General features: G+C 39.3%; 4 protein-coding genes and 1 non-coding gene across 7 annotated transcripts; 3 read left to right on the top strand and 2 right to left on the bottom strand.

Annotated features, from left to right (window-relative positions):
- The first annotated feature begins 1,290 nt into the window (after positions 1 to 1,290).
- On the top strand, positions 1,291 to 3,658 carry LOC112189227 (UBP1-associated proteins 1C). 2 transcript variants are annotated; one of them, XM_024328520.2, is made up of 6 exons: positions 1,291 to 1,500; positions 1,595 to 1,669; positions 1,928 to 2,058; positions 2,333 to 2,789; positions 3,055 to 3,165; positions 3,246 to 3,658. In XM_024328520.2, exons 1-6 carry the CDS (start codon positions 1,414 to 1,416, stop codon positions 3,306 to 3,308), a joined length of 924 nt encoding a protein of 307 aa, XP_024184288.1. In that variant the 5' UTR covers positions 1,291 to 1,413; the 3' UTR covers positions 3,309 to 3,658. The 2 variants fall into 2 exon arrangements, with proteins under 2 accessions (XP_024184288.1, XP_040370798.1); XM_040514864.1 differs by lacking the exons at positions 1,291 to 1,500; positions 1,595 to 1,669 and adding an exon at positions 1,691 to 1,837.
- Positions 3,659 to 4,238: 580 nt separating this feature from the next.
- LOC112189228 lies at positions 4,239 to 6,656 on the bottom strand. 2 transcript variants are annotated; one of them, XM_024328522.2, is made up of 6 exons: positions 6,490 to 6,656; positions 5,758 to 5,833; positions 5,534 to 5,653; positions 4,988 to 5,111; positions 4,786 to 4,903; positions 4,239 to 4,694 (listed from the first exon to the last, which is right to left on the bottom strand). In XM_024328522.2, exons 2-6 carry the CDS (start codon positions 5,765 to 5,767, stop codon positions 4,641 to 4,643), a joined length of 426 nt encoding a protein of 141 aa, XP_024184290.1. In that variant the 5' UTR covers positions 5,768 to 5,833; positions 6,490 to 6,656; the 3' UTR covers positions 4,239 to 4,640. The 2 variants fall into 2 exon arrangements, with proteins under 2 accessions (XP_024184290.1, XP_024184292.1); XM_024328524.2 differs by having other exon boundaries at positions 4,246 to 4,694; positions 5,534 to 5,635; positions 6,490 to 6,655.
- A 579-nt stretch (positions 6,657 to 7,235) lies between these two features.
- On the top strand, positions 7,236 to 7,308 carry TRNAE-CUC. Its single transcript has one exon. It is a non-coding gene; the product is annotated as a tRNA-Glu (tRNA).
- Positions 7,309 to 8,441: 1,133 nt separating this feature from the next.
- Positions 8,442 to 10,361, top strand: LOC112189762 (pre-mRNA cleavage factor Im 25 kDa subunit 1). Its single transcript, XM_024329111.2, has 7 exons — positions 8,442 to 8,875; positions 8,993 to 9,038; positions 9,239 to 9,332; positions 9,416 to 9,489; positions 9,580 to 9,666; positions 9,861 to 9,971; positions 10,078 to 10,361. The coding sequence occupies exons 1-7, from the start codon at positions 8,694 to 8,696 to the stop codon at positions 10,147 to 10,149; spliced, it is 666 nt and encodes a 221-aa protein (XP_024184879.1). The 5' UTR covers positions 8,442 to 8,693; the 3' UTR covers positions 10,150 to 10,361.
- Positions 10,362 to 10,429: 68 nt separating this feature from the next.
- On the bottom strand, positions 10,430 to 12,317 carry LOC112189761 (pentatricopeptide repeat-containing protein At1g09190). Its single transcript, XM_024329110.2, has one exon. It carries the CDS (start codon positions 12,186 to 12,188, stop codon positions 10,686 to 10,688), a length of 1,503 nt encoding a protein of 500 aa, XP_024184878.1. The 5' UTR covers positions 12,189 to 12,317; the 3' UTR covers positions 10,430 to 10,685.
- Positions 12,318 to 20,676: the final 8,359 nt, after the last annotated feature.

The raw sequence follows: 20,676 nt of genomic DNA, 5'->3' as shown, positions 1-20,676 counted from the left end.
ACGTTGAACTCATACCTAGTTCTAAAAATCATGTTCTAAGAATGATAAGCTTATGGTAAAAGAAAAAAAAGTAATAAATAATAATTAAAAAAAAAACCTCTAATACTCTAGTTTTGCCTAAAATGTGAACTATAGCACACGATTTTTGGTCAAAATCGCATATTCTTATTTTCATACCAAAATTTTTTCACTCTCAATTACTTATTTTAAAAACATGTCTCAAACTGACAGAACTACAAAATTATTTTTTCTGATTTTTCAAAGTCAAAAAAGAATAAAATTCATATAAAAAAGTAGTAGTTCGAGGTTTTGGTGTTCCGTCAATTGTAACACATTCTAAAAATCATTCTCTACAACCAATATCATAGTTAGTAAAAAACGGGATGTGTATAGTACTTGAAAAATACGTACGTGTATTATTCAGACATTTTATCAAATAGTTCGTTGAAAAATTAGGGAAAATATTTTTAATTAATTAAATAATTAAAAATATTCATTTATATTCATTTTTGTTGAATAATATGTGTAAAATACAGAAAAAATGTAAAAATCATATATAGTACTTGTATAATACTTTTGGCTTCAAAAGTATGAGAAATTTAACGAGTCCCTTTTAAAAATACAAAGTACGGAAGTATTTTTGAAAAAAACGTAAGTACGTGTTTTATTCAAGTATAATATGAAATTAACGTGTGAGGTTAGAGTTTAGAGTCACTTTTCGGTCTTATATCCATATCTCGACCGTTCAGTTTTTGGTTATTAATGTATAGATCATCTTTACAAAGTTTCAGCTAAATTGATGATCTTTAAGATATCTAACTTACTTAAACAAATGGACGAACTGAATTTGTCCACCATGAACCCTACTAGCTTTAAGGCATTGACGACCATCAATTTGTCTAAAATTTTGCAAAGATGATCTATACACTAGTACCTAAAAGCTGAACGGTTGAGATGTGGATATGAGACTGAAAAGTAACCATAAACTCCAACCTCACACGTTAATTTCAAAGTGAGGCCTCACTATAGATAGGAGATATATATATATATATATATATATATATATATATATGCATGACCTGGAGCACTTATGGTAAAATATAAAAAATAAAAAAATCCGCAAAAATCCTTTTATGGTAAAAACTTACAAAGCTTGGGCTTTGGTTTGGATGTTTAGAGAACTATCCTGGACTTCTATTGGGCCGAAATGGGTCATTTATTCAGCTAAAAATGAAATGGCGCGGCCTACTTTGGTTCCCTTTTTAAATCCGAAACAAAAAAACCCTAGTTTCCTGTAAATGCCTTTCAGCCTTAAACCCCAGACAGATCACCTCCCTGGTCGTCGTTGAGCTTCTCTCTCTCTCTCTCTCTCTCTATTTCTGGGTCTGTAAATTTACACACGCAGAACCAGAAATGGTGTGGTTTCAATGCGAGGACTGTGGAGACAATCTCAAGAAACCCAAGTTGCCTCACCACTTCAACACCTGCTCTGCTCGCAAGGTCTCACTAAATTTTGATCTTTCAACTTTTCGTTCTGATTCTTACGCATTCATATTGGGTTAGTAAGTAACTCTGTTCGTTTTGATTTTTACAGCTTTCGTGTATCGATTGTGGTGAGATGTTTGGGAGAGAAACTGTTCAGGGTCACACACAGTGTATTACTGAAGCGGTGAGTCTCTTATGCTCTGCCTATGTTTTTAAGTTTTTATTGGTTGATTTTGGATTTGGTGATCATTTTTATGAATTGGGTTACTGAAAAGCCTGGTATTACTTGATGAATTGGGTTCCCTATTTACCAAGTACAATGCTACTAAGGTTATGCAATGGCATTGGAACAGTAAGTATTGGGTACCGTTGTTGTTCCAATTGTCGTTTTATATTGATTATATGGTTTGGTTTATAGCATTTATTTTGGTGTTGGTTTCAGGAAAAATATGGTCCGAAGGGACAAGCCAAAGCTGTGAATGGTGGGGGAGCCAAGGCCAACAAGGATTCTAAGCAGCAAGCCGATTTTGATATAACTGTTGGGTTATCTGAGCGCCCGCCGTGGTTTTGTAGGTATATTCACTCTCTGGTTTCATTGGTAATTTTTCGTATGCATGCTTGTTTAGGCGTAGAATCTCTTGGTTAATTTTTGGTTGCATTCATGGTGATGTTGCCCATTGTGAGCAATGGTGCAAACTGCTAAATTAGTTTGTTTTGAATAAATGCCATCATCTGTATGGAAGAGTGGCCAAATTATGTTATACTAATATAGGATAATGAACGATATATAATTTCGCTGGTTCTGCTTGGAGTTTTTCATGATTGGGATCTGATCTGTGTTTTGCAGTCTTTGCAATACGAATGCGACCAGTAGGCAGACACTGATGCTCCATGCTGAAGGAAAGAAGCACAGGGGAAAGGCTCGAGCTATTCATGCTGCCAAGCAAAAGGCTATGCAGCCACAAGAATCTGCTCCAGATACAAAACCCCAACCTGAGGAAACTCCAAAAGGAATAGAAGAATCTAGATTGCAAGATGCATCAGGAGTTGATACTGTCCATAAAATTTCTGAAGCAGAGAATGGAAATTTGCTGTCAAAAAAAAAGAGAAAACTAGAAGAGTCCAAGAATGATGAATCAAGAAAAAAGACTAAGGATACTACATCAGGGGAAGTAGGCAATGAGAAAGTGATTCAGAATGGGAAAGCAGAAGCAAATGGAAAAGAGACCAAGTTGAAGAAAGATACAGAAGACTCCGAGAAAAAAATTAAGTGGAAGAAGTTGATTACATCAACATTAAAATCGGTTAGTATTCTGATAATATAAATCTCACTAATTGTTGCAATGCTTTGTTGGCACACATTTCAAGAACATAGAGAAAAAGAAAATAATACGGCACCATTTAGGATATGAACTTCGTTGGCATGAGAAATTTTTTCATTCTGCAGGATGGAAACCATGATAAAAGAATACAGCTGTTTTGTTTTTATATAATGACTTCCCATCTGTATTATATGATTGCCAGTTTTTAAGTGTATACTTAATTGACATTTTACATTGAATGGTGCAGAAAGATGGAGTTCTGAAGATGAGAAAACTGAAGAAACTTGTTCTGAATGCTATTGCGGAATCTGGCATAACAGAAGATGAAGGAAAACTGAGTACCACCTTTGAGGATAAGGTTAGGCAACTAATCTCTGTTCATTTTATTGACTTCACCTTTAAAGTATTTTTTATGATACTTTTTTTGTTTGGTAACAGATCAATTCAAGCTCCAGATTTAGAGTTGAGAACAAGTATGTTCACTTGGTGGCCAAGGATTAAACTACAGTTGGTAGCAGAGTAACTGAGAGTTCTAGCATGATGTTGCATTGCTCACCTTCATCTATCACCATTCAAATTCAAAATTAAATCCAGATGGTCGGCTGGTCCTCTTGTTGTATGCAGAGTTAGGGAGTCTAGGATTTGGAGGAGCTTATTTTATCCGGGACATTTTTATCTGTTCTAGTGTTCAACACGTTTTCAGAAGAAATGTCTCGTGTCATTTTTGTATTTTCTCAGATTCAGACATTGTGACGATTGTCTCATAACAGAAGTTACAGAATATCCATTCTTAACTGCCCCTTTTTGGTTGTATTTTCTCTTAGGTAATGAAGGTTTCTTGTTAAACTTCATTTTTGGTTAGGCCTCTGAAAATGTTTATTTTAAAGATTAAGTTGCTGTCTGCTAATGACTTGAAACTAGTTTAAGATGCTGGTTGCGGCCGGGTGGCACTGGGTTACTTGCAAGGTAGAATTGCATCAACAGCAATATGATCATATTCCAACAGCATCATGAAGTTAGGTTTATCATCAGCCTTGATGCAAGGCATAGTATAAACATGAGATGTGCTCATCATCGTAACCTAACATACATAAAAAACTTTCGACAGATTTTGGTTGGTAATATGTGGTGTGGCCCTGCTTTTGGTACTGATAACAGCTACCATATGAACTATAGTTTTGTCGGATTATGAGTCTTCTTGGTCGATAGGACCATTTTCTTGTCTCATGGTGTACCGGAGATTTGGTAGCTCCATTAGGAAGTTATGTTCAGGCCTTTTGGTTTGACTCTTGTTATAAGTGACCTATTAGTGGCTCCAGATTGTATCGTTCATACCACTTGTAACATCTTCCGTATGAATGCACTCATTTGATCAAAAAATGGCTGCAAGCCCAGAGGCCAGAAGTATCGGTATGCATAACAACAGTGCGCTGTAAAATGAAGCATTGGAAATGAGTTTAAGGATGGTACATATTCAGCAGAACCAACTCAATTCATCGATAAACACACAGTTAACAAAAGGCCAGGTCTCAACATTCCACAGCTCTGTATTACAACTATAAAACTATGTGTTAATTACAATGTTTATAAACATAAATTTTCTCTTCATCCACTTGATAAAACAAAAACAAATATGAATAGGGTTGATCCTTTAAGCTTGTAGGACGTCTGAACAATTGCCAAGTATCAGACTGTACTTTTCACCTGTTTCTTTCCTTCCTTTCTACTGCAAATGTTTTAGCCTCCATGTCTATACACTCCTTTCCGATCCAACAATGCTTTCTTCATGCTTGCAAAGAAGTCAGAAGACACTTTGAATTGGATTACCCAAGGCTAGATTATCAGAAACAGTACTATGACCACCAACACAACAGAACAAACCAGTGCCTGCAAACAAATTGCATAGTTATGATAATTATGTCAAGGGTTAAAATGTAAATATCTACATATAGAAAGAGGGAGAGAGAGAGAGAATTACACAAATTGCAGAGGCTGCTAGTCCAGCTCGCTCCCTAGGATCTTTGCGATAGTAGTTTCCAAAGTAGAGAACTGTGGCATAGTACCACATCAATGGGAAGACAAAGCCTAAAAGAAATCTGCAACGCAAATAAGAATGAGAAAGGGAGAAAAAAAAAATATATAAAAAAAAAAGAGAGGGAAAAGGAATTAAAGATACTCACGAAAACCATCCTATCCCACAGCCAAAGCATGGAAGCTGTTTCTCATATATTCCTGATGGAAAGTCCTCTGCATCTTTAATAAGCGTATATCTTCCTTTTTCAGGATCCGCATCTGTTGCTTGCCCTACCATGACCATAATACCTCTCACTTGTCTGGATAAACACTTGATAATAAAAGATCCAGTTTCTATAAAGATGTTGTGTGTGTGTGTGTATTTGAAATCAAATCAGATTCTTGAGCATTGTTTAGTTCCAACTGGCTGCATGTCTAATAATTGGGATAGCACAAACATCAATTATAGCATGCCAACAATTACATTGAAATCCAAACATAGACATCTGTATCCCTCTATTAGTGTGAACAACTTAATTATGCTCTTAACATGTACAAGGATACAATATAAAACTAAAATGTCCTTTCTTGGTAGTCGCAATTTGTCAAGACTCAAGAGATAGAGAGAGATAAACACCAAAGTCCAAATTCCAGTCGTAACTGATTTTTGTCATTTGCCCCTAAAAGACTCCATACAAGATCTATAGATATACCTTTAAATACTGAATAATGTCGAGCTGATGGTCTCAAAAGCTGCTTTTCAGAGGATGATTTCACTAACTCAACGTCATTTCTCAAATCTTCTGACGAACCCTCTGCAACACCAATAAATTCTGTATCAGAGTTAGTTCACAGATGAACCTATGAGACTCATTATGTTAATTTAAATATTATATAGTGATGTGTAAGCCCAAGTAATGAAAAGAAGTTTGAGTACTTTGATCCATATCTGCTAGAGCAGATGAACTTGAAGAGTCAAAAGTCCCGACTTTTGTTGCCACACCTCAATATACCTGTTCCACAAAAATTATATTCAGAAACCCTTTTGCTCATGATATATGAGAAAACATTCATCTTTACCAAACTTGCAAATCTACCAGAAACAACAAACGAAAATTTTCAAGCTTAAACTATCAATTTGCAATTCTTTACGGCTCAACAAGCCCTCCACTTACTATGTCAGAAACTACTCAGAATCAAATTCATTCACAACAAATTAAAGCATACTGCAGAGAAACCCCGTAGCATTGCTATGCTCCAGCCGAGGAAGAAATTAACACGAAAAGCCAATCTTAGTTCTTGGTTCCTCAAAAAGTTGATTAATCCATATATCAAAAAATTAAAAAAAGATCAATCCAATTAATTCTTAGGTCCTCAAAAAGTTTCATTCTTTAAGTTCTACACCACAATTCCAAATCAAACCACAACTCACAGCATTTTCAGCACAATCCCAATTGAGTTCATAAATCATTCAAAAGTATAACATGCAAAACCACAGCAAGACAAATTCTTGAATACCCATCAAGAATCAACAAAAACCTTTCCAAAAGCACCAATCTTTATTCACATTCCACGAATCCCAGAACATAAAAACCAGATATCCAAACAAAGAAATCAAGAACACTAACGATCACAGCCAAAACAAATGGAAGAGAAGGAGGAGCTTTACCTGTGATTTGAAAATTGTAATGGGTTTTCTACACAGATCAAAGTAGATGACACAAAGGAAGAATCTTTGGGTATATGAAAGGGTCTTGTACATGTCAAGCAAGGCTTCCTTCAACATTAAACCACTGAGAGCTGAAGCAAATTGACTCCCTCCTTTGTCTCTGTCCCTTATTTTATGAGAAAAAGAAATTAAAGGAAATAAATAAATATATATGAATTTATGACATGTTTATCTTGGTATTTTTGTATTAACTTTGCTTTAATTATTGGGTAGGTGTTAAAATTATTTGCAGAAATGGTAGGTGGAGGAATCATCGAATATGATTGGTTGATGGATCGAAAAGACAACTAAGCCCTTGCTTTGACTCTGGTTTTTCTGCCGAGCTGTGGATTCTTATTGGTGAGGGACTCAGCCGCCTTGTGCCGGCAATGACTGGGTAGAATTCGGTAGATCCATTTTTTTTTAAGGTGTTTGTACTTTTTTTTTTAGAACAAGGTGTTTGTACTTTTGGGAATTATAATCAATATATAAAATTATATCCGTAACCTTCATCATGCGGAAAACAATCCTAAATAGATAGTTTTTTAAAGACCGCGTTAGTAGTAAGTGATTTTGACGTAATATTTTAGTTTGACACTAAACCAACTTTTATTGCTGTATTTCAGATTATCTCAAAATTGACTAAATGCATATGGATAGCTACAGCCTTTGGTATATAAATATTCAAACAGATACATATCAACAAATCCGTTGTAGTCTAGTTGGTCAGGATATTCGGCTCTCACCCGAAAGACCCGGGTTCAAGTCCCGGCAACGGAAACTTTTTTCATTTTTGTTAAAGAATTTTGGCATTTTTCTTTTTCTGTTTGGATTGAAGATTTTGGGTAAATTAATTTGAATAAAATGATTGAAGAGTCTTATCAGTATCAGGGATCCACCTATGAATCCATGATTGAATAAATGTTGGTTTTCATTGGATTAATTTGTTTCTAAGTTATGAATAACAACTCTTTTTCTCTCTTTTCTTTTTCTTATTTTATTCTTATGGTAATAGCTGTTTTTAAGACATTTCAACCACTCTATATATGCTTTATCCCTACCACTTAACATATATAAAATAAGAATGCATTACTGCATTAGTAGTAAACTTGAATCAATGGGAAAAGTAGGGTGCCAATTTGGGTAACAGTGGTTGGCATGGCCTGGTTTTGGTTTTGGTTTTGGTTTTGGTTGGTGTTGCATGTAATTGACTCCTCTTAACCTTTACCTGACTTTTTGATTGATCAACAAATTCATGCAATTTCCTTAAAGCTCTTAACTGCAAAACTTTCTCATCTTAAAGCAAGGCTTGTTTAATCCTCCAAGTTACTTTACTTGCAAGGTAGCTTAAGCTTTTCCTAGTCATCTCCTCTTCATATTTGAAGCTTGCAACTTGATTGTCGGGGATCTAGTCTAGAGGATCAAGTTGTGTAAACATAGCACTTTAAAGTCAACTAAGATATAGATGATATGTAAGGGTAAACTTGATTGTTCACCAAAATTGTAATTATTGTGTCCATGCAGATTTTACAGTTAGAGGTATTCATAATGTAGAACATCATTTCTAATTCATCAATGTAAAGTAAAAAATATGAATAATGCAGATCTTCATTATTATTAAAACAATCTGGTTATTTGATAAAGTTAAATGATTAAATGATATCAATTCCGGCTCACCTAAATATCAGTTTTCAGTAATTACGAAAGATAAATAAACATCAACCGTTAAATTCACTTGTCTCTTAAAATTCCTCAAAATCTATCTCTAAAATCAGAGTAGACCAGCATGAACCTAATTACTGTCCATAGGTTTTAATCTAGAATTCTGCAGTGGGGCACTGAAAATCTACATCGGGCCAAGTACGATTGTAGAGCAAGCAAATGAGGCCCATATATATTTGCTGGTCATCTTGCTCACGACTCCATAACCAGGTCTCTCTAGAACGCCACGTTCAAGACTAAATCTTACTACTTTGTTCCAGACACAGTCGGTCAATCACAGACAAACACACACCCACTGCGACACAGAGCCACGTATCCCAATCCCACCTATATATATTCCAACTACGTTGTCTTTTCCCTTTTATATATTCTCTGCCCGATCTTTTTGTCTCTCTGGTGTGGTCTTTCTCAGGTGAGTTTGGGAGCTTCACGAAACTTTGAAGATGGGGGAAGAAGGGGGTTCTGTACGCGTGTCAGACAGTAACGTTGTTGATCATACTCACAACGATGATCTGAGCCGTCAACTGGACATATACCCTCTCAGTTGCTACTACTTTGGATCCAAGGAAGCCATTCCTTTCAAGGATGAGACTTTAGCTGATCGTGTTCAGAGATTGAACTCCAAGTAACTTATTTTCTTTCTTTTTTTCTCAATTGGGTTCCTTCTATTTTCACTTACTTTTACCTGTTTTGCTTCTAAATGTTAACTTTTTCTGTTCTTGTGTGATTGTTTATATGGTAGCTATGCTGCTTATGGATTGAGGACTTGTGTAGAAGCAGTTATTTTGGTTGGTTCTCTGTCATCATTCAATCTTTCTTTTTTATTTTATTTATTTATTGCTAACTTTTCTATTACGAGGAACGAATTCATTCAATCTTGTGTAGATATTCTAATGGGATTAGACACCACCAACTTGTGTTTGGATTTCCATGAATAGTAATTTCTTGAATGGTAGGTACTTGTTTATGAAACTGTCTTTTAACTCAGGTCGAGTTATTCAAACATCCTCATATACTACTCTTGCAAGTAAGAAATTGCATCTTTAAGCTTCCTGGAGGTCGCTTAAGACCTGGTGAATTAGGTACAGTCATCTGCTTGTAGAACTTGGCGAAGTTACTTTCAAAATGGCTTCTTTTATAAATCGGGATTTCTTTTAACTCTCAGAGATTGATGGCTTGAAAAGAAAACTGTCGAGGAAGCTTTGTGTCAATGCTGATGCTGATGGGATTGCTTGGGAGGTACAGTACAATGTGTTGAAAATTAGGTTAATGATCATGTGAAATTCCATTGAAAGGTTGTTAATTATTACGAATTGCTTCAATGTTTAGGTGGGGGAATGCCTTGATGTATGGTGGAGGCCTGAATTCGAAACATTGCCTTGTCGAGACTTGCCGTCTACAGATAAAAACCCAAAGGTAGCTAATCTGGTCTTTGTGTCAGTAATGCGAAAGAAATCATACAATATTCATTCACCTTAGATTCTTTAGGTGTTAGGGTAATAGGTACACTTCCAACTGCTATAAGCTAATATGGTAAAAAAAAATGTGATTACTCTGCCCCAACTGGGTTTCCAAGAAGCATAAATCCTTATTTTTGTGCAATTGTGCAGGAGTGCACGAAACTCTTTCTTGTAAAGTTGCCAGAAAGTCGCAAGTTCATTGTACCCAAAAACCTAAAATTGCTGGCTATTCCGTTGTGCCAGATCAACAAAAATCGTGAGGTAATTCATGAACTTCATAATTGTGCGGTATTTGTTTATGAGTGATGTAGTAATGAAGATTGAATCAGTCTAGTGGTAACTGTTTGTGATTGTTTCATGCTTGTAGACGTATGGACCTATTATCTCTGGTGTTCCAGAGCTGCTATCAGATTTCACCTTCAACATTATAGAAGCTTGAGATCATATCGATTACTATTACAGAGTGTGCAGTGTGGTTTGTAGCAATAACAGGGCATCTAATTCTCTGGGAATTTTGACGTTGGTTTGCATAATGTATATATTTTAGGCTTTTTCGTTTACAGAACAGTGATGTAAACAACAATGTGACTGTAGTTTTGAAGACAGCAATATACATTATGCTTCTTCTGTTTGGGGTGAATTTTCCTGGTCGCTGTATTGCAGCAACCCTTTCTCTCTCCAACTAAAAGTATTTTTGAATCTTGTTAAACAACTCGAATAGATTATTCTCAAAATCATTAAAAGAAAAGCTGTAGTATGAAGTTAATCCAATAACAAAATGAGGCCATGTTCTTCTGTAGAGATCAAACATGTTTCAAAGCAACTCAGCAGTACAACTGTGCAACACTGCAACCTAAACTTCCTCATACAAGCCACTACAATCGGTTCTCTTGAAGGATTGGAAGAGAAGAACAGGGCATCCCCTATAACCATTCTGAATTTTCAAAATGGAAATAGAAGAACATGACCTGGGATTCAGGCTTGCTTAAGTCGATAGCTCTGCTTTTCCTCATCATAAACACCCTTTCCAATGGCACTCTGTCCGGGTGCTTTTGTGATGCAGTTTTCCTTCATCAAGTCCCTGACTTTCTCAACTTCATCCCACCGGCCTTCTTCTGCGTAAATATTGGATAACAACACGTAATTCCCAGAATTCCACGGTTCAACATCAATAAGCTCTTTAGCTGCAAGTTCCGCAAGCTTTACTTCACCGTGAGTAGAGCAAGCACCAAGCAGTGCACCCCATAAGGCAGCATTTGGTTTCATAGGCATGCTCTTGATCAAGTCATGAGCCTCCTTCAGACATCCACTTCTGCCAAGAACATCAACCATGCATCCATAATGCTCTAGTTTAGGCTCAATTCGGTGAGTTTCAGTCATTGAAGCAAACAAATCCCTTCCCTTTTCAACCAAGCCAGCATGCGCACAGCATGTTAATGCCCCAACAAACGTGGCATCGTTTGGTTTCTCATCTGTGTTCATCATCTCCTCGAACAAGTTGATCCCAATTTCACCTCTCCCATTAAAAGCATACCCCGAAATCAAAGAGTTCCAGGAAACAACATTCTTCTGCGCCATTCGGTCAAAAACACTAGACGCAGCATCCAAATCTCCACATTTACAGTAAAAACTCACAAGCGAGTTCCCCACAGATACAACTTCTTGCAGAAGTCCTTTAGAATCTGCATAAGAGTGTATCCATTTCCCAACATCAACATCCCCTAACCGAGCGCAGGCAGGCAAAACCGACACCACAGTAGCCTCGTCCGGTTCAAAACTCTGCTCCCTCATCTCATTAAAAACCCCCAAAGCTTCACTGTCCCTCCCACACTGCGCTAAGCACGAAATTATCGAGTTCCAAGAAACAACATTCCTCTCACCCATCTGCCTAAACAAACACAACCCAGTATCGACATTACCACTCTTGCAAAACCCACGAATCATCAAATTCCAAAAAATCACATCTCTCTGAGACATTTCATCGAACACGTGCTGTGCATCCCTCATCCTCCCACAAGTCACATACAGCTCAATAATCCCAACCCGAATCGAACCAAACCACTCAAACCCCGTTCTCAAAACCTCTCCATGCACACACCGGCCCAAACTAGAATGACAAATGTTGGAGCAGGACTTGAGCAGAGGCGCAAAGGTGTACTCGTCGGGCCAAACGCCGCGTCGTTTCATATCGGAGAAAATGTGGAGGGATTTTTCGAAGGGGTGGCAGAGGGAGAAGCCCTTGATCATGGCGTTGAAGAGGAGGATGTTGGGGCTGTGGGTGTGTTGAAAGATGAGATTGGCGTAGTGCATTTTGTTGAGGGAGTAGCAGACGGAGACGAAGTGGGAGATGAGCTGGTTGAGTTGGTCGAGGCCGTGGCGGAGGAGGTGGGCGTGGATTTGGCGGAGTTGGGTTCGGGTTTTGGGGCCGTGGAGGAGCCGGAGCACCCTCCGTTCGGCCTCACGGCAAGGGTTGATCATATGGTGGTTAAAAATTTGAAACCAGAAAATGGAGCGTTGGCGGGAATAGGTTGGGTTATGAACATTATCATATTTCTTTTGGTTTGCAGCCTATGACATAGGGGCTAATGTGTTCCATGAAATGTCATGTAAAAGTGTAATTGTTTCGTTTCTGTTGGACAGTATTATCAATACATATTTTATGATTATTTTTTAGCGTTAATAAAACTAAGAAATACTTTTAGGCTTAAAGTTTGGAACAACATTGGGGACCAAAAACTCATCCAGCAATCCGCCAAAGTTTTTTTTTTAAAAGAGGATCAAAGGATTTCACTCCTACTCTGATAGTGACTCGAACCTATCACTTCGTCATTAGGTAGTGGGTGCTCTAACCACTGAGCTAACACCACTTCATCGGCCAAAGTGTTATACATTGGGCATACGACTTATGTGTCTCTAAAATGTGTTATAATTGAGAACACCATTACTGACAAATTCATCGATAAATGTGTCATTATAAATTATAACTACTTTTGATGACAACTTATTCATCAGTGAAAGAGATATTATATATTTGTTTGGCTCCAATTTTGTTGTAGCTGGTCAACAGTCTCTTTTCGGTGCGGGCGTGCCAGCACCGTTCGGGTGCGGTCGTTGGGGGTGTCCCTTGACCTGACTTCTTACCAACCTTGTCGTGGGGGTGAGGACTTTATCTTGTGTTGCGAAATCACCAGGAAGTAGAGAGAACTTGCCAAAGCGTGACTTTAGCTTAGCTGGTTTGCGAGGGCGTTACCCTTGCTTGGCTGGTTCCGTAACCGTTGTGGTCGCGGTATTACAGTCGGCTCCCGAGGAGACTAGGACCGAAGAACATTGACAGAAGGTTTGGTGGTACTGACAGTTGGCTCTTGAGAAGACTAGGACTGGAGTGTGATCACCGGTAAGAGAAGGAGAGGAGTTGCTCTTAGAGAGGGGGTTGCTTTAGAGAGGCTTGGATAATCTTAGAGATTGTTGTTGAATTGTGTTCTGAATTGTTACTTGTTGTAGCCTCTATATATAGGCTACCAAGCCATAGTGATTGGCCTTAAACAAATCATGATGGGTTAGGTTTGAGCACTTAAACACCAATGGAATTGTTAGGTTTAAGCACTCAAACACTAATGGAATTTGTTAGGTTTGAGTCACTTTTTGCTCCTTTATTCCTTCAGTTATATCTCTACCAAGAAATCAGAATATGCCTTCGACTTCTTCATATCAAATGATCCATAATGAGTGCAGATCATTGTGGTGAAATTTCAGAGCTTAATTCCACGTGGTTGGGCCGGAAACGCTGCTGGACTCCTTACAGGTCCAGTTTTCCAGTTTTGCTTCTGCAGAAATTGGACTGATTGTTTGAAGGCTTTCCACTCAAAACTAGCTCTGGCACTCTTCATAAGAAATTATCCTTAGGATGTGTAAAATTAATATGGAGAGTTTTAGCTCATTTAGATTTCGTTTGGTTAGTCTGCCACCCTTCCTTCTTTGTTTAGCTCGGTTTCTCCTAGCCGAAGTAGGAAAATGTGCTAAAGTTGACTTTTCATTTCCATGCTTCCATCATTTCATTTTCTTGCAGCTCGCATAATCTTCCATAATTCTGCAAGTAGGCTTTATTTAGCCTCTAAATAATATATTTTAAACTTGTCGACAATATATATAGCTTCAGCCACTGATATTAGCTCAATTTCTCCAAGACATGCCTTGTCAGGCCAAAATGCTCATTTTTGGTTCAAACATTGCCCCCCAGACCTCGAAGTCGAAGTTAAAGGTCTTCGTCTTGACTGAAGAGGTCTTGAATCAGCACTACTCTTATAATGTTGTTGCTCCAAAGCCACTTTTATTGGCTTGACTGAAATTACTTGACTGATTCCATATAGGCCTCTAAATAGGCCATAAAGCTTGAATGACAGAATCTGAATTGCCTGTGTCATGAAATGACGCTTTCTTTGCCAACTTTATTGCCCCCCCCCCCCCATGTATTTGATATCTGGTATACAATGAATTGGCGAAACTTGGGCAGGTTATAGGAGATCAAAACTTTAGCGTGCTCCCCATGCGAAGGAGACTGCTTGTGATCGCGAATGAGGATCCTTATCTTCCTTGGTGGTAGTTTCGCCATGTGTATAGCAGCAAGTATCTGCCTTGTTCGCTAGCTCTCTGTTGAGAATGTGACTGCTGTAGAAGAAGCCCAACTCGATCTTTGGCTTTGTCTGAAGAAATGGGCAGCAAACTGGCCCGTATCAGAGAACGGGCCACTTAGGCCGAAGCTGGTGCCATTGCGGTGAAACTCCGCGTGGAGGAACTTTGCTTGAAATTGAGCTTCATGGGCCAATCTCTGTAGGCCTCCTCGAAAACCGTTCAGTCTCCTCACGTGCTACTAATCCTCTAATAATAGCTACCTCCTCAAAAACCGCTCTGTCTCCTCACATGCTACTAGTCCCTTTTTCCTGTGATTTGGAATCACTAATCTCAATTTACGTACATCAGTTTGACTCTTTAACCATCCATCCAAGGGTGGGGATTTCCCTGAAGTCCCTATAAATAGTTGTATTTTGGGCAGGGAATGCTCACAACAAATCTTCTGAAACATTCAAGAAATGGCCTTTCAATCCTTGCTTCTCTTTCTCCTTCTTCACAAATCTTCCCCTCATGAAATGACCCTTAGCCTCTAAATTTTAGGCATTATGGCGTAATCTCAAGCCTAGGTTAGGCCTTATGGCGTAATCTCAGGCAACCCCTAGTTTCGGCTTTCTGGAAATCTGGATGAAAAATGCCAGGCTTCAGATTGGTTTAGAAACGCGAGGGGGCTCCGAGTGTGGGATCCACGATCATGCGAGATCATCTTTGTTAGAATCCCACACGCGGAGCGAAAGGGGAAAGGGAGGAAGGCCACTTTGTGGTTTGTCTTTCCTTCTCTGTTTCCTTCCTTCAGGACCCGGCCCTTGTTGTGCCCTCCAGATGGAAGGGGCTTTGGTTCTCACCTCCTTCTCCCCCTTTCTCTTCTTGATAGAAACCCTGGAGGGATGAGAAGGGATGGACTCTTTGAAGGAATGGGTTCAAGCTATAGAATGGTTGTTCCTATACTTCACATCTAACTAATGGTGGTTACCAAGGCTAAAGGGGGTGCAGAGACTCAAGCCGATATTCGGTTTCTTCACTCTCTGCCCCTCCCCGAGATAATGGCGTGGCTCAACCCGACGTTGGGTTTCTTAGCAGCTTCCTTGTAAAGGGGGCGCAGGGGCTCCGTTACTCATCTTTTTCCTTCCTTGAAGTCTGCCCCTCCTTGAGATAATGGCGCGGCTCAACCCGACGTTGGATTCCAAAGCTACTTCCAAGTGAAGAAAGATTCAGAAGATATCCGAAGATTCCTTTTTTGTATTTTAGCCACTTTTGGCTTTGTAATGTATGTACTGCTTTTGGCCACAAAGCCACTTTATGAATACAATAATATTTTCTTATCCTGATATTCAAATATCTGTGAGGAGCCAATAATTGTGTCTTGCAATGCCCCAAATATAGGCCCCCATAGTTGTATATTGAAAATAATATGAACTTTTAAAATATGCTCCGCGTCAAAAAGAGCCTCGCGGTGAGGGTTTTTGAGAAAATATTTATTTTTTGGATCCACTTGCTGGCTCCAACTCAAAACTCTTGGTTTTATCTTCTTAATGAGTCTTTAACTTCGTATTAACTAGCTGTTGAAAACTCCACCGTGAGAAGATAATATTGAAAATGGAACAGTTACCTCCTTGAAAACCGTTCGGTTCCCCCACGCGCCAATAATCCCTTCTTTTTCGAGATTTAGGGCATTAATCACTCGTTGAAAAACAACGGTCGTGAAAAAATAATCTCGTGAATAGAATAGTTACCTCCTCGAAAACCGTTCGGTTCCCCCACGCGCTAATAATCCCTTTTTAATTACTCAATATCACCACTCTTCAATTCTCGCATTCTCTCAACCCATCACCAATGGAACCACAAACCCAGCAACCAATTGAGGATGGAGGAAGCAACAAAGCAACCGGGAGTAGTGCTAACAGGCTTTGCAGGCAGAGCAGTACCAAGTGGACTCCCGCTACAGATCAGATAAGAATCCTCAAGGAGCTTTACTACAACAAGGGAGTTAGGTCCCCGAATGCAGAGCAGGTTCAGAGGATCTGTCTCCAGCTGAAATGGTACAGAAAGATAGAGGGCAAGAACGCCTTTTACTGGTTCGTGAACCACAGGGCTTGGGAGAAGCAGACTCACTTCAGATGTTCATGTGCCCATGCAAAGATCAGGGCTTGTTGGTAATGGTAATGGTACCAATTGGAAACCTGCGGATCAGTATATTAACTTCGAATCTTCTGCATCTGCTTCTGCTTCTTCAGCTTGTGTGATGATTGGTTTTAACGGGCAGATAGGGGACTATGGTGGTTATGGATCTATGAACATGGAGATTGAAACCCTTCCTCTGTTCCCCATGCACGGTGAGGACATCTTTAGTAACATGAAGACTACTTCTGAGGGAGGTGGCGGCTACAGCTACTACTCCGGTGGATGGGGCGCTACAACGGTGGCTCTCACATTTCCCTTGAGATCAGCCTCAACTCCTATGGCTCGACCCTATTTTCCCACAAAAGTGTTTTCTCTGCGAGAGAATAGACAAAGCTATAAAAAAATTTCCGGAGCCGCTGGCTCGGCTTAGTATAGTGTAGTGTTGCCCCCCTAGCGTTGCTAGGCGTAGCAAAGAAACGATTATGGGCCTAAAAAACAGGCCTTCATGAATGGGCTTCGCAAGTGTAGAAACACTAGACTTTCCCCCATGTCTGATGCGAAGAAACTGGCTAATAAATTAATCCCTCAGTGTTTAGACTTCTCAGTAATTTTGGGACCGCAATATTTAAAAAAATAATAATAATAAGTAGCTGAATTCAATAAGACAATGTGAATGAAGGTTTAGACATGCGGCCCAAGTATAGTCGCCTAGACACAAATTTTCTTTCAAATCCTTTGGGCAACCTTACTGAAATGGCCAGGTGGGGGAGGGCGAACAAGGAGGCAGAATCCATTTTGGCATGAGCTACTCCCACATAGTGGTTTAGGCCCGTTTGTATGCACTTCTGGATTCAAGAACCTGTCATGAACGTTGTCCCCTTTCTAGACACTATTTCACATAGGCTATACTTACTAAGATGAGAAAGGTCATAAGTGTGAAAACAGTTCAACAAGTGTTAATAAAAGCCGCCCTTAACCTTAAGGGACCTGAACTAGGCACCAATAAGGAGTTTAGGCCGATATTAACAAAAGAGACTTCACCTATTCCGTTATGATTCACAACCCCTTACCAACCTCAACTTCTTCATAGTGGTGTGATTTACATGGAGATTTTTCAATCCCCGGGAACGGCGCCAGAAATAAATAATTGTTTCCACCATTCGCCTCCTCTATAAGATCACGGGGGAGGCCATCTATGCTTCACTCCAAGCTCCGATGTATCAAAATTTGTAGGGTAAAAATCCCTCCTGTGAGAGCTTGTAGGAAAAGAACAAAGATACTTCGCGTTGAAGAATTAGGAGGAATTTGGCTCATCTTCAATTGCAATTTTGGCAATGAAGATGAGCAAAGATTGGCTTTGTCACCAACTACCATGTCATGGAACATGGCGTCTTCAGAATTAGCCACGAATTGGCTATTACATTTGACCACTTGTTGGTTAGAATTCTCATGATCAAGAGTCTCAAAGAACTTGAGCTCCTGTATACGATTTTGGAACCAATAATCAAATTGTAATTATCATCATATTCAGCATATATGGGCTCTGCATCGAGATCATATTTAGAGTCACCAAAGAGTGGTGAATTGATCTCTTCTTCAAAGATAGGCATATCAAATATTGTTTCTCGATCAGACGAGAGTGTTTGAGAAATTTGATTGCCTCTATCCACTCTCCAGGCATCATATTGAGACGCCTCTATGGATTGTATAGTATCATCATAGAAAAATTCTCTTAGCAAGAAATTTGAAGCTGGACAATTGTAAATAAGAGTTAATTTGTACTAGTGATACCCAAACTTACATTCGCGAAGGACAAATTGGTCACTAAAATATTTGTTCTGGCCATTCTTGTAAAATGGGTTGTAGATGTGTCCCCCACATATATCAAAGCCACCGCTTGGCCTTGAAGCACTGATGAAGAAATTCAAGTTAAATTGTCTAATAAAGCCACAGATTGACTTTCCAAGACCACAAATTAATTCATAATTAAGTTGGCCATGATTTTGATTAACTCCAAAATGACGTCCAGTACCATGGCCAAGATAATTAAGTCGACCATGCCTTAATTGGTCCTCTGCATCATCATGATCACGTCCAGCAGTCAGATTCCATCTTGGTTGATTATTTTGACCAAGCTTTTGATCAATATCTTGACCAAGGTGGTGTCCAGTAGCATCATGATTATCATCTGCTTGAATGAAACCACGTGGTGGTTCATCTTTCTTGTAGATAATCAACTGATCTGCTAGACCCTGTTTAATCACCTCTCGGCCCTCGTATATTTTCGTTGAGTCGCGAAGCCGCTTCGGATGATCAGGGGAGTAAACATGGGCTGTATCTTGCCCCCCATGCATCTTACCAGTATCCACATATATGGCTTGATCAGTAGAGAAGTTAAATATTTGTTCAGAGACAATTTCATTGTCAGAAGAACAATCTTGTTGATGATCTTCTCCATGTACAACCTCTATGTAAGGCTGTGATTTTCCAGTGAGGTCCTTAGATTGATCGCCACCTATAGGTAATTTAATCTCAGAAACAACCTCTTCGCATGCAACTGCTTGACTTTTCAAGAAGTCTTCATGATCTTTGCCAACTTCAGACTTAACTTCTTGGTCGATTTCTGATTCCGCAGCTTGGCAATTCAGAGCATCTTCTGATGTCGCACACTTGGTTGGGAGGGCATACTTGGCTGGGAGGACAAAAACCGTGTCACCGATCCACTTGATTTGGCCGGGGCTCTCAATAACCACCTCATTAAGCGAGGAATCTTCATAGGCATCATGTTGAGATACCTCTAATGTTTGCTCAGTTTCACCATAGCCAAATTTCCAGGAGTTTTTGAACTCCATGAGTTGGGCATTCTAGGACTTTCCTCGGACAAGGATTTCTCTCCGGCTTCCCAATGATGGACCCAAAAAGACTCTAGTAGATCCCACTGGGCGTGCCAAAATATTTGGCTCCAATTTTGCTGTAGCTGGTCAACAGTCTATTTTCTGCGCGGGCGTGCCAGCACCGTTCGGGTGCAGTCGTTGGGGGTGTCCCTTGACCTGACTTTTTTTGAGCAACTGTAGACGAGGAGAGAACCAACCTCATCGTGGGGGTCTTCTGTGGCTCGTGGTGAGGACTTTATCTTGTGTTACCAAGTTGATACTCAATGTTGTAGGTTAAGCAGAGCAAAATCACCGGAAAGTAGAGAGAACTTGCCAAAACGTGACTTTAGCTTAGCTGGTTTGTGAGGGCGTTACCCTTGCTTGGCTGGTTCCGTAACCGTTGTGGTCGAGGTACTACAGTCGGCTCCCGAGGAGACTAGGACTGAAGTACATTGACAGAGGGTTTGGTGGCACTGACAGTTGGCTCTTGAGAAGACTAGGACTGGAGTGTGATCACCGGTAAGAGAAGGAGATGAGTTGCTCTTAGAGAGGGGTTGCTCTAGAGAGGCTTGGATAATCTTAGAGATTGTTGTTGAATTGTGTTCTGAATTGTTACTTGTTGTAGCCTCTATATATAGGCTACCAAGCCATAGTGGTTGTCCTTAAACAAATCATGATGGGTTAGGTTTGAGCACTTAAACACTAATGAAATTGTTAGGTTTAAGCACTTAAACACTAATGGAATTTGTTAGGTTTGAGTGCTCAAACACTAATGGAATTTGTTAGGTTTGAGTCACTTTCTGCTCCTTTATTCCTTCAGTTATATCTCCACCAAGAAATCAGAATAGGCCTTCGACTTCTGCATATTAAATGATCCATAATGAGTGTAGATCATTTTGGTGAAATTTCAGAGCTTAATTCCATGTGGTTGGGCCGGAAACGCTGCTGGACTCCTTACAGGTCCAGTTTTCCAATTTTGCTTTTGCAGAAAATTGGACTGATTGTTTGAAGGCTTTCCACTCAAAACTAGCTCTGGTACTCTCATAATAAATGATCATTGGGATGTCTAAAATTAATCTGGAGAGTTTTAGCTCATTTGGATTTCGTTTGGTTAGTCTGCCGCCCTTCCTTCTTTGATTAGCTCGGTTTCTCCTAGCTGAAGTAGGAAAATGTGCTAAAGTTGACTTTTCATTTCCATGCTTCCATCATTTCATTTTCTTGCAACTCGCATAATCTTCCATAATTCTGCAAGTAGGCTTTATTTAGTCTCTAAATAATATATTTCGAACTTGTCGACAATATATATAGCTTGAGCCACTGATATTGGCTCAATTTCTCCAAGACAC

This window comes from Rosa chinensis, chromosome 2, assembly GCF_002994745.2.
Source record: "Rosa chinensis cultivar Old Blush chromosome 2, RchiOBHm-V2, whole genome shotgun sequence".
In the NCBI taxonomy this organism is placed as follows: domain Eukaryota; kingdom Viridiplantae; phylum Streptophyta; class Magnoliopsida; order Rosales; family Rosaceae; genus Rosa; species Rosa chinensis.
This window is presented reverse-complemented; position numbering and strand designations above follow the sequence as displayed.